The 13224-nt window shown below is 34.6% G+C and overlaps 1 protein-coding gene across 6 annotated transcripts in view; it reads left to right on the top strand.

The window, feature by feature from the left end:
• The window catches only part of LOC145688250 (uncharacterized), a 212835-nt gene that overhangs the window by 172428 nt on the left and 27183 nt on the right, over positions 1-13224 (top strand). For all 6 annotated transcript variants that reach the window (XM_081762198.1, XM_081762199.1, XM_081762201.1 and 3 more), the window contains 2 exons: positions 7114-7167; positions 12404-12460. In XM_081762198.1, the coding sequence (XP_081618324.1) occupies positions 7114-7167; positions 12404-12460 (111 nt within the window). The remainder of the gene's footprint in view (positions 1-7113; positions 7168-12403; positions 12461-13224) is intronic.

Genomic DNA, 13224 nt, shown 5'->3' with positions numbered 1-13224 from the left:
TTGAGACTTTATTAACTTCAAAGAAAAATCACTGTCACCACTTTCAGTTTTCTTTTTCTTGCGCCGGGTTTGGGACAAAAACACATTTTCACTTGCACTAAGGTTACTAGCAGTAGAAACAACCACATCACTGGGCAAAACACTATCACTAGTAGGTAGAGCGTTGACACTAGGTGGGGCGCCAGAAGGGGACAGAGAGGTGATAGTTGTCACATCAGATTGGCGGTGCACAGAGGGAACTTCATCACTGTTGAGAACACGTTGGTCAGAAAGTGAACATAAACCGGTATCAGGTTCCTGTGGAGGCTCAACAATATGGTCATCACTAATGGGAGGGGCCTCTTCAATATTCACTGTGCCGTTGGCAGAATCCATAGTATCAGAAGTCCATGGAGCTGTATGCATCATGGAATCACAGGGAAGGTGCACGGGAGGGTCGGGCGATTTGACAGCAGGAATGTCACGAGGCGAGGTCAAAAGTGGGAAGGTGTTGAAATTAAGTAATTCTGGTGTGGGCGTTGCGGAAGGAAGATTAACAGGAGCAGGGCGTGACAAAGGAGAAGATCGGAGTACGGTACGAGAGGATAGGGGAAGGGTACTAGAGCGACGCTTATCACAATCTTGGAAAAAATGTAGAGGACTATCACAGAAACTGCATGTCTTGATTTGACCATTATAAGTGACCCACAATCGTAAACCTGCGATTGTCACATAGGAAGGTATGGAATGCTTAATGTTCATGCGTATCAACTTCCTGCCAGTACGAGTTTTATAAATGTGACCTGCATCATATTATTCGTCTTCAATATGTTGCACCTCGCCGTACTTAGAAGGCACACTGGAGGACATACATGTGGTTTAACTAATTGCGACATATTACTAGCAGAATCAAGGTCCAGAACAAATTCACTGTCATCATCTTTGTACACAACTTTACCTTGTGAATCACGTAGTATTTGCTCATAAGTAATCTGGTTTAAGAGTTTAATATACAATATTTTCCTGTTGAAGTCCATTTCTATTGAGATAACCTGGTCCGGGGATAATTTGAAGGTTGAAGCAATCCACTCATGGAGTTTAATCGACGTGGGACGATTACTGACAGGACGAAAATTAATTCGTATAGTATTCGCTCGTAAACTAACCATGTCGCAAAACCGTTGTCAAAAGACAAAAAGAATAACACTGGGTCGTAATAAAGACGTTCACAGTCCAATACCACACACAAATGTGCAAAACACGAGGAACAAAAACGAAGCGTTCGCAACTGCACACAGCTTACAAGCACACAGCAGACGAGCGATGTGCACACCGCGACTGCACAGACCGAACTGAACACCTCCCGCGTCACTTCATCTTCCATCTGAACTATTAGCTAGTTAAAAACATTGCATGTAAGGCAATACACAAAATACTCGTAGTAATACTCGTATAAGTAGACATTCCTTATGAGTGTCACAATGACTTAAACGAGATTTCCTTCTTTAACTAAAAACGAGTGATATTGACCTTCGTCAATGAGGAAAATATCACGAAACGTTCTTCAAGAAGAGGATACCTCATTGTTTTTAAGTGGTCCCGATTTACATTACTGCAATTCTTCCTCACCGTAACTTCTAATTTTTAAAAAAGAAAAGCCGGCAGACATTATTTTCACATTCTTTGAATTGCATCAACACGTGTAGAAATAGTGTGTGCTATGTTTATCTAACATAACTACTAGTTTATTTTCTTATCTTTGTATGAGGTATTGATCGCAAAGTGTGAAAGCAGAGAACTGCCATTTCAGTGTCCTGGGTTCGAATCCCGGCATGACATTTATTTTTCTTTATTGGAAGGAATTGTTTACGTAATTTATATTATTATTATTATTATTATTATTATTATTATTATTATTATTATTATTATTATTATGCGTATAATTGTATGAATTTCGATGGCAACTGTCGCCGAATATTCGAAAGTGAATACGGGAGAACTATGAAATAAAGTAAGTAGATGCGCGTAATATTATTATAAAATTATATGGTGAACGCATTTTATCTTATCCCAAACAGTTATCAATGAATATACACGGTTAAAGGAGCACTCCGTTGGTCAAATGAAAAGGACTCAACGATTTATCCCTCTATAAGGAGACTTTGTTTATGTGACTGTCACAATAACTTACTAGAGATTTCTTTCTTTAAACAAAAAAAAAACTTATATAGACGTTCCTCAATGAGGAACATATCACGAAATGTTCTTCAAGTTAATGCTACGTCATAGTTTTCAGCGATGGTCCCGATTTACAGTACAATTCTTTAGGTATGGGCACGAGTCGAGTTAAAACTCGACTCGACTCGAAGCTCCAAGCGAATTCGAGTCGAGTTTCGAATTGAGACAAAAGTTATTTTCTCGAGTCAAGTTCCCAGTCGAGTCACTGTAATGAGGTTGAGTTTCAGACGAGTCGAGTTTGATAAATGGCTCGCTCGTTTAGCTCGTTTTAACTCGTTTTGAAATCATTACCTGATTAGACTGGAAACCAAAAGCTATGAGAAATGTAAGCAGAAATGTGGAATATTTTTAGTGTTGTTCATGAGATGGGACATTGCTCACATCTCGTCTCGTCTCGAATAACAAGACGACAATGGATTTTTATAACGAGACAGCCTCAAATATCGTAACCACTAATAAGTATATACTGTATTTCTTACCACCAAGGCTAAGATCTGTACGGTCGAAGATTTAAGCCGAAGCAGCCCAACCCGGGTAGTGAGTGATGTTAACCGACTCAGCTCGGTTCAACTGAGCGAGCAGCTCGAACCGACTCGGTTCAGATGAGGCACCTACTCGGCTCAGGTGAGCCATCGGTTCGAGCCAGGTCATGGTAAGCCATCAGCTCGACTATGTTACTTTTTCTTTCTTTCTGTGGTAATAATAATAATAATAATAATAATAATAATAATAAATTAATAATAATAATAATAATAATAATAATAATAATAATAATAATAATAAATTAATAATAATAATAATAATAATAATAATAATAATAATAATAATAATAATAATAATAAAAGGAATGACATAATTACAACAGCAATTACATAAACATCACCTTCCCATTCAGAAAAAATAATAATTGCCACGACGGGATTTGAACCCAGGTAGTTGCAATGGGAGATTCCTGCTTTCGCAATTTTTTTCTAAAGAAATCGCCCCAACCGGAGTATTGTTCGCCACTGGCAGCTCATGTCCTTTCGACGTATTCCAAACACTACAAAGACACGAATACAGAAATACTGAGAACAGTTAAAATTCCGACCTTGCTCTTCTGAGGAATTCGAACGGCTAGTAGATTGTGCCTCATTATCAGAAGCCGAATGCCCGGGATCCCTCGGCTAGTGCCACCGGCTCAATTTGCTACAAATACCTCATATGAATATAAGAAAATAAACTATTAGTTATGGAACATAAACATAGAACTGTCTATGTGTGTGTTGGTACAATTTTTACATGTGTTGGTACAATTCAAAGAATGTGAAAATAATTTCTGTCGTCTTTTCTTCTTTGGAAATTAGAAGTTATGGTAAAGACAAAATGTATTGTAAATCGGGACAATTCCTACAAACGATGACCAGCGCTGTAACTTAGATTTTTTGTGGGAGGCAGCATTAATAAGCTTATTTGTGCCCACTAATAAAAGTTGTTTTTCTAATTATTGGGCGCCCTCTTTCCAACTTTCTCTTAATCTTTATGGGCCACGGGAGCCTGTGGGCCCTCCCACACTACAAGGTCTGCGTTTCCGTTAGTACTCCCTGGGTCCATTGCACACATGGCAAAATTATTAAGGGGACAAAATTGTTAGATCTCAAAGCCACACGAATATATATTATTTCTAAGGTACCTAATAGTAGATGTTTTTTACTGAAATGGATCCACGACTCATTTTTGTTCTATTTACCTTTTGTGTGCAGTTTTGCTTATATAATATAGCGACCCTATTTGATGCTTCATTTTTAATTTCATGTTCGTATCTTATATGGAGTAAGAACATTTTGTCTCAAAATGTGCCCCTTCGAACGGCGAGGAGTTTCTCTGGGGGGCAGTTGCCCCCTGTCCCCCACAAGTTATGGCTCTGCCGATGGCGTAGCCTCAACTTGAAGAACGTTTCGCGATATTTTCCTCATTGAGGAACGTCTATATAGCTTGTTTTTGAGTTAAACAAGAAAATCTTGAGAAAGTCATGAAGACACTCACACAAGTTGCTTATATTTTCTTGTTTATATTTTTATTTATATTTAGTTTATATTTGTACTAGGTATTAGTTTGGGTGGAAGGTTAAGCAGCAGTTGAGTGGTTAGCACATTGATCTTCTATTCGGTAGACACGAATTCGAATCCCGTCCAGGCTGAAACTTTATCAAGTGTTCCTGTTTCAATTTCAATTTCAATGCATATTCAGTGTGACAAGCAAGATCTTTTCTTCCCTAGAAAGAAAAATATGTTGAAATAAAGAGAATTGGAGAAGGTCTGTGAATGGAGACAGTGAATTACAAACTTATTTCCAGCAGTTGTTCTAGATTTGATATTTTCATCTACTTTCAAGCTTATGATTCATGTGTTATGAGTGTTTTTATTTCTTTGAACATACACTATATAATGAAATAATACATTACATACACAACAATATTGAGATTAACATATGATGTTCATTGGACAACACGCTCTGAACCAGAGAGATTCATCTCAGAATGGAGACGTGTTATGTGCGTCATCTACTCACAATTTTACTTGCATACAGACTTGACTCAGTGCTACCAACTGCTGTCAGTGCCGAGAAAAGTTCCGTGTAAGTTGGATTGTATCTGTATAGGCGTTCTCACAACTGCAAATGACCTGGACCCCAAGTAATGGAATTAGAGCACTTAGGGGGAGAGATACTTTTGTGAGTGGCTGTAGACAGTAATTTAGACAAAATCGATAAATTGTCGACCAGATATTTAACATTCGACAGATACTCGAAAAGAAGTGGGAATGCAATACCTCTGTATATCAATTATTTATTGATTTTAGATAGGTTTATGACTGGCTAGGAGAGAAACATTGTACAACTTTCTTAAGGAATTTAGAATAATGGAAAGAGCTAGTGAGATTAATTAAAGTGTATTTAAATGAATCCCAAAGTAAAGTTCGAGTGGGAAAACTCCCGCCCACGTGCTTTCATGTAGAGAATGGCCTGAAATAGGGAGATGCTTTGTCGCCATTAATATTCAACTTTGTTCTGGAGTACGCTATGAGGAAAATAAAAAGCAGCAACCAGTCCCCAGAACTGAGTGATATTCAGCAGGTTATAGAGTATGCTGATGATCTAAATATGATCGAGTATAATAGGAGAATAATATAAATTAATGCAGAGGCCTTTTTAAATGTTTGCAGGGGCGTGGGTTTAGAAGAAAATGCAGAGAAAACTAAATACATGGAATTTAACAGGGATCGTAATACTGCAAATTATGAACGCGTCAAAATGCTAAACAATATTTTCGACAAGTGCATAATTTCAAATATCTAGGATTAATATTAACAGACCAAACTAAATTCACGAAGCAATTAAATGTCAACTAAAACTACGCAATTCGTGTTATTATTCAGGTCAAATTTTTTGTCATCGCGAATTTTGTCGGAGAATTTGCAACTTAAAGCATATAAAACTATAATCAGTCGTATTATGCTGTATGGTTGCGAAACATGTACACTTTTTCACAGGAAGAAAGCAAACTGAAAGTATTTGAGAGTAAAATCCTGAGACGAATATTCGGAGCCAAGAGTAAGGAGAATGGGGACTGGTGGAATCTTCATAACGAGAATCTGCATAATGTGTACTGTTTTCCAAACATTGTTAGGGTTATCAAGTCTAGCAAGGTCAGTTGAACAGGTCATGTAGCCAGAATGGAAGAAAGTAGGAACGCTTTCAAAGTTTTTACTGAAAATTTAATCGAGAAAACACCATTAGGAAGACCATTAGCGCAGATGGGAACAAAATAATACAATGAATCTAACAGAAATACGAATACAAAGTAGAAACTTTATCCAGTTGGCTAAGAATAGAAGTCAATGGAGAGTTTTTGTGAAGGTGGCATTGAACTTCAAGTTGCATAGGACATAGAATTAGTTAGTTAATTAGACAGTAACTAACGTTTCTACTTAAGTTTCTACTCTAGGTAAATAGCACTTTTTAAAACAACCCCACTTTGTCCACCTCTCAAGCTTCTCAAACGTGACAAAATCATTTTACGTTTAGTTAACTGTAAATCTGGTGAACACATTGTAATGCTTGATTGAAAAATCTCTCCACGCAAATTTATCTCTTAATGAAAGGAGTATATTATGTCACAGTTGCAATGAGTTAACAAATGCTGCTTCAGCTAAAGCAAGGGAAGAAAGAGAAATTGATAACCAAATGTAAATAATCACTCGAGGATATAATCTGTATTGGCCATGCAACTGCAAAACAACGTGTTGTACCAATTTAAGTGGTAAAGTCTTGTATAACTTTTAGTCCTGCGATATACACATGCAAAGAACAGGCACGTATTCTATCCAGTCGTCTGTACAGGATAAAATGTTGTAGACTAATTATTCACAATATATAGTTGTGTATAAATTAACTTATCCAAAATTTTAAACATTAACCTGTTACCTAGTTTTATTATCCATGATACACTTAAGGAAACTATTTGTAATCATTGTGATAAGTAAAACTTTTTCCAAGAACTTCTAAGATGAATAACATATATTATAACCAACATCATCTGGAGTGAAACATGACCTCAATCACATGATTTGTATAAGCAAGAGTATTTTATTTAAGTGTAATAGTGGTTCTCAGCTGCCGTCATAATGTGTACAAAAGAAGTTTCACTTCCATGAAAGAATTACTGCAACCAGAGAAAGTGAAGTTTAAATATTTTAAATATGCAAGCTAAACCGCTTCGAATTTTTATAGTTTTACATATGTTGATGTTTGACGTATTGAATAAATTAGTTATGTCCTAGAAATATATTTTCGGAATATAGTTTCAAATCAAGGCGTTGATATTTTGTACATGGGAAAAATGCATTTTTATTACAGTTCGAGGCTGAGTTAGAACTGCCGCAGCCACCTGAGGGAGTGACCCCTTCTCAAGTAAGTAATCAAGCTGATTTTACTAGTAATATCTATTTCACCTTTAATTTGCGTATTGTAGGGACTAAACCACCTTTTACTTCATTTTAAAAATTGAAGGAAGTTTTCAAATGTAATTACATTTGTGCTATTTATTAACGAATGCTTATAAATAAGTTGTAGAATACGTTTCTATTTTTTTTAAAGAAAGATGTAATTTAAATTTACAGCTCTTCGATTTAAATGTTACAAATAACATTATGAATGATTTTTTTTTTACTACGTGTTCAGATTTTACATTACATATTACAAAATAGAATGAAATTAGTACTATATTAAGATTCATAGGTACAAAGTTTTGTAAGTACAACTTTTGACAACCTGTATAGTTTCCAAGAAACATGGCAGTTATTCACTAAGTACATAAGCGAGGACATAATTTGGGGGATTTTCAATAAGTTGATAATATTGTTTCAACTCGGAATTTTGGCGTCTTTAGCTTCATCACAGCCCTTGCCAAGTTTGTTTATTGTTTTTAGAGGGTCCAAAAATCTATGAATGAATGAATGCCACAAATATTCAGATGGCTCTGCAACAAACTATATATATTTAATTTATGACATGCATTATTTCCTCTAAGTGCATTTTTATTATTTCATTTAAAAATGTAAATGGTGACTACTGCTGATAGCAGCATCAGAAATATGTATAAGTTAAAGAAAAATAGAAACCAAAGCATTTTTATTACTAGTTTGTGTTAAGTTTCGACAATATATCATTGCTTTAATCTAACACATTTTAAGTAAATTATGAATAATAGTGAGTTTAGTTTACAACATATTTTTAGTTTCAAAATTTTAAAATTTGTTAACGTGATTATTTTTTTTACCATTTCATACGTTTCCTACTTTTTGCAAATTTACATTTTTTCTCAGTGTTATTTAGTGATATATATATACTGTTGCTACTAACTAAATCAAAGTACATAAGCGCCTGGATTTTGTTTGTTAGTAGCTCCACGATCTGTTGCAAGAAGTCACATTATGTCAGTACATCCTGTAGTTCAAATAAAAGTACCGAAATGCTATTACTGCGTTCCAAATTTTTCCACATATTTTCAATTGGATTTAAGCCAATCCAGGCTGGACCACATGCTGCGTGGTACCTCGATCTTCCTGAATCCATACACAAACACATTTACCCTCGTGACACAGTATTTGTTACCTTGGAATATATGGTAGTCTGATGATATCGTATTCATTATGAATATGGAGAAATTACAACATATCTCTTATGAGATTGTCCAAATAAGGATATTACCTAATGTTCACATTAACTTTAAGGGTGGACTCAAGTCATGATGTGAAACTTACCTTCAGGTAGAGATGCAAAAAAGCCGGCTTTTTTGAATCGATGGATTTTTTCACATAAAAAGCCGGCTTTTTTGGGAAAAAAACGAGAATTTTGGAAATTTTGGCTTTTTTCAACTTCATGATTTTTCTATCTAAATAGCTTTCTTATAGTATATTCTATAGTTAGATAAGAATTCCATGACCTGAATGTGATATTTCGCTCTGAAATTCACCATCAAGATGGATGGAGCACGTGTTTTACGAATTAAAGCTAACATGAAGAATGTAGTATTTGAGGGTAATTTTAGAGGCTATTTAACTTTATTTTAACTTTTGAGTTATCGACATCTCTTTTCTTCTCTAGTTTGTCATCCGTGTTTCATTTCTAAGAGCTTTTAGTACTCTAGCTTCTAGCGCAAAAGTTAAACTTGCCCGTTTTTCTATTTATCCGTCAAAGCGTACGCTTTTCAATATATCCGTCAAGCCGTACTTCCATATTTCTGTTATACTGTAGCTGTGAAGTGATTTAGCAATAATTTTCCGGACACAACCTTGAATACCAATTTATACAAATAATCAGTAGCGGATTTAGAAAAGTACTTTAGGAGGGTTTTTTCTGATTGTTTCGTTTCCTAAAAAGTCCTAATTTTATTTGGGAAGTGCTTGAAGTTTATGAGTACAGGCATAACTAATATTTCGTTTCGTTTATATGTTTAGCAATAATCTTCCGGATACAACTTTAAAAATCATTTTATACTGAGAATCAGTGGCGGATTTAGAAAAGTATTTTGGGAAGGGTTTCTTACTAATGTTTAGTTTTTTTAAACATTCGTAATTTTTATTTGACGGGAGCTTAAAGTTTATGAGTAAAGGCATAAATAATAGATATTTCGTTTGTTGCAGACATTCCGTAACTTTGGGGAACGGGCTTCAGTCCGAAAGACCGCCCCCCTAACCTTCGCAAAACCGTCACTGCTGGTAATTAGTAATAATAACGATTTAAAAACAATAAAAAAGCAAGTCGCCCAACTCATAGTACACGCACTATTTCTACATTCACAGATGGAATGAAGAAAAGCTTTGTCAAAAGGGTCGAATGCTGGTTGAGTCCCGGACTTCCCGATAGAAGTGCAAAACCTAATCACTCAGTCATGTTTGTTGTGGAGTTGTATTTAGCTTAACTTAAATATATTTCGTAGTTTTTTTGGGGGGGGGGGAGTTCCGTAATGATATGTTGAATCCCTCTTGTTAAAAATTCAGAAAACTTGAGGATTGGGTAAACTGTGATGGTGGTTCTATAAAACTTAACTGTAGAATTTCAAGAATATACAGAACCAAAAGCTCTAGATGTGCAGCCTTTAAGTGTATCATATAAATCTAAGTATTTCTCTTATGTTTTATTTTAATTTTATTTTGTTTCAAAAAGAGAAATGGAATATTTTGAAGTAAAAATACTACATACTATTTTGCTAGTTATTTGTGTATTCTTTAAAAAGAAGTGTTTACTTTTAGGGTTGGCTGGTTTACACCAACTTTTTTTTTAATAACTGGTTTAAACCACAAAAATAAAAAGAATGAAAAATGCGAATCGTGTGAATTTCATGGTAACGTTTCCAGATATCAAACCACCTGCAATAGTTTTATTTCCCTTTCACCTTTTAATCAAGGTGTCCCATGTTCAATTCTCGGTCGAACCACAAACCTTCTTTCATGCGTAACCCAAGTAGCGGTTCGGATGTCAGTTTAAGCGAAAGTCTTCTCCTTGATAACCTCGGTATTTCGTAAGGATGTTAAGCCTAAATATACGAAACAAACCAAATTGTATATTTCTGCATGCCTAAATGCGTGTTGTTTTATAAAGAAGCCAATATTGCTTAAATATATTGATAGAAATTGGCAAAATTTATCGATTGCCTACGTAGCTTCCAACATTAGCTTGGATTAGACTTTCAATGATATCTACGTACCGGTACTAAATTTGTAATTTAATACCTCAGTTTTAGCGTACTGATTATGGTACGTTGACCTTTAAATTTTACATGCAAAGCAATAACAGGATTTTCCCGTTATTGTGTTACATTTCAAGTATAGACGGGATTTTCCCAATGGCTAGGGCGGGAGATTCTCAACTTAAGAAATTTACTGACCTCATTTCTTTAAGCTTATGGGAGTTCTTCCGGCATAACCCCGCTGTTGCATAATAACATCAAGGCGAAACAAACTTATTTCTGTGAATATGTAATATAAATACATAAAGCAAAAAATCTAAGTCAAAAAAGCCTGGTTTAAACCAAAAAAGCCTGGTTTAAACATCCCCCCCAAAACGGGTTTTTGGCATTTTCAGAAACAACCACGGTTCTTGCCAACTCTGCTTACTTTTGTATATAGGAGGTTAAAAAATTCTTATTATATACATTGGTTAATCCTGTGGAATTCATAATGTAAATATGTTGAAGAAAAATTGTTTGAAATATTTTTTCGAAATACATAGTTTATTTTCGATGTTTTATATTATTATCAGCATCAACCACTAATTAAATGATTTTTTGTGTTATAGAGAAGCGATACAAAGTCTGTTTTATCAATTTAAAGCAGTATTTTGAAAAAAGCCCAAAATTTCCCAAGCAAAAAAGCAAAGCAGAAAAAACCGAGTTTTTTCCCAAAAAAGCCGGTTTTTTTCCGAGCCCATGCATCTCTACCTTCAGGTCATCCCAAAATCTTCTCAGGCTTGAAATACACTCTCTACTTATTGTAAATGAAATACTTCGTTAGGATTTTGGTGCAGTTGACGCTTTACATCATTCAATTAGAATAAAGAAACTTGATCCTTCGAATCATGTTAGACGGTTCCAGTACTCTAAAGTCAAGTGTCTATGGTTCTATGAACCTTGTAGCCATGCTACTTAACGTACTGCAGTAAGACATGCCCACTTTTGTGGTACAACATTCCAAATATCTGTTAAATAAAGTTTCCCTTTGCAATGTTCTATAAAAAATGGTTGGGGTGGACCTGAACGGATGATTATTATTTGTATAACTACAAGTATTTAGGATGAAAATAAAATGTAAATGTAAAAAAGGGAAAGACAATTTATTTCTGTATGTGCGGAATGGTTACTAAAATTGGTTTATTATTTTGATGGTTTGTTTTCTTTTTATTTTCAAAATATTTTCGTACACATATGGTAGATAAACTATACAAAAAGTAAATATATATTTTAAAGACTGATTCTGCCATACCTGTTGAAGATATAATTTTTTTTTTGGTGAAGTAATAGTTATCAGTGTTTCTTCTATGCCTTTAGATGAATAATAGGTATCTGCTGAAATGACACAAATCAGTGAATTAAGAGTAATACAAGAAAGATGTTTATTGACTGTATTTCATCTAAAGTTCTGGAAAATAGCTGAATTTTATAATAAGGGTGTACGTTTTCACAAAGGAGATAGAGTGGGATTTTGAAAGCTCGTATTTTCCAAACAGGTTGAAAAAAATATATTAAAACTAACTTCACTTCATTTCAAGTAATTAGTTGATTGTATTAGGAAGGATAAAACTTAAATTCATATCTACGACTAAAAACTATTAAATTACGCACAAATGGTAGTTGAAAATAGAACACTAGAACAGTACTGATCAGAACACTACTTAGGATTGCATCTGAGATAAAAGATCACTGAGAATGGAATCCAAGACAGGAGCCCAGAATGTAGCCGCTTGGCCACAAATCAACACTTCAATAAACAAGAGAAGTGATATTCATGATATTGTTATATTACATTAAAACCTTAATGCATTGTTAATTGAACTAATTTCAGTTTTGTTGCAGATACATCTCTTGTGCTGAATTATATTCTCATCCTGATGTGTTTCTGAAACCTGTATATGTCAATTTTTATTTCAGTTTGTTGTCACTACTCTAGATCAAATGCAGAACATCGCTGAAGCAGCTGAGACAGAGGTAAAGTATCAATATGATTTATTCTCATTGGTAGATGTCTTGAAATTATGTTTAAAGATAACGTAATTGCATAAACATAAAACTATTTAATGTGCCCGAACCCTCGGCTCATTGATCGCTTAGTTAAAAGCTCTAATTCTTTACATTTCGATTTTTTTAGTTTTCTCACTATCCAACATACAGGTACACAAATATTAATTCTTAGACCTAAATATAGTTACGGACCTAGTTCTAATAATTAACAACAATACATGTTAATAGTTAGTATCAACACTATCGCCTTAACAAGACAGTTAATGTTGCATTAAATCGTCACCATATTTAACAAAAGAGAGTGGTAAGTCTACCAATATTCTACATTAAAAAGAAGAAAATGAAGAAGAATGGCACGTATCAGATATAAGAGTTTCTATCAGGTAATCTAAAATGTATTGAGCCTTTGGGCCTTAAATAGTCTGACCCAAAAATATTTACGCGATTGATTTTCTATCTGCGAGTCTACTAACACGTAAAGAACTAGAACCATTTCTGAGGCGATTGGTCAAGAGTGATGAAAAGTGAATAAGCTATGACAACAATGTGCAATAAAGGTCGTGGTGAAAACGAGAAGCTCAACAGTGTGTAGTAAAACCGCCACTGACGGCTAGGAGAATTATAACCTAGACCTGACATCATCAGACTGTCATTTGTTTCAGTTTCTATAAAACTCTGTGAATAGCTTTACTCTAATTTCAAAAGAGGCCTGTGAAAATAGTATTTTTCTA

This window comes from Thermobia domestica, chromosome 6 (assembly GCF_964235325.1).
Source record: "Thermobia domestica chromosome 6, izTheDome1.hap1.1, whole genome shotgun sequence".
In the NCBI taxonomy this organism is placed as follows: domain Eukaryota; kingdom Metazoa; phylum Arthropoda; class Insecta; order Zygentoma; family Lepismatidae; genus Thermobia; species Thermobia domestica.
Note: the sequence above shows the minus strand (reverse complement) of the source record. Positions and strands in the feature narration are given on the sequence as shown.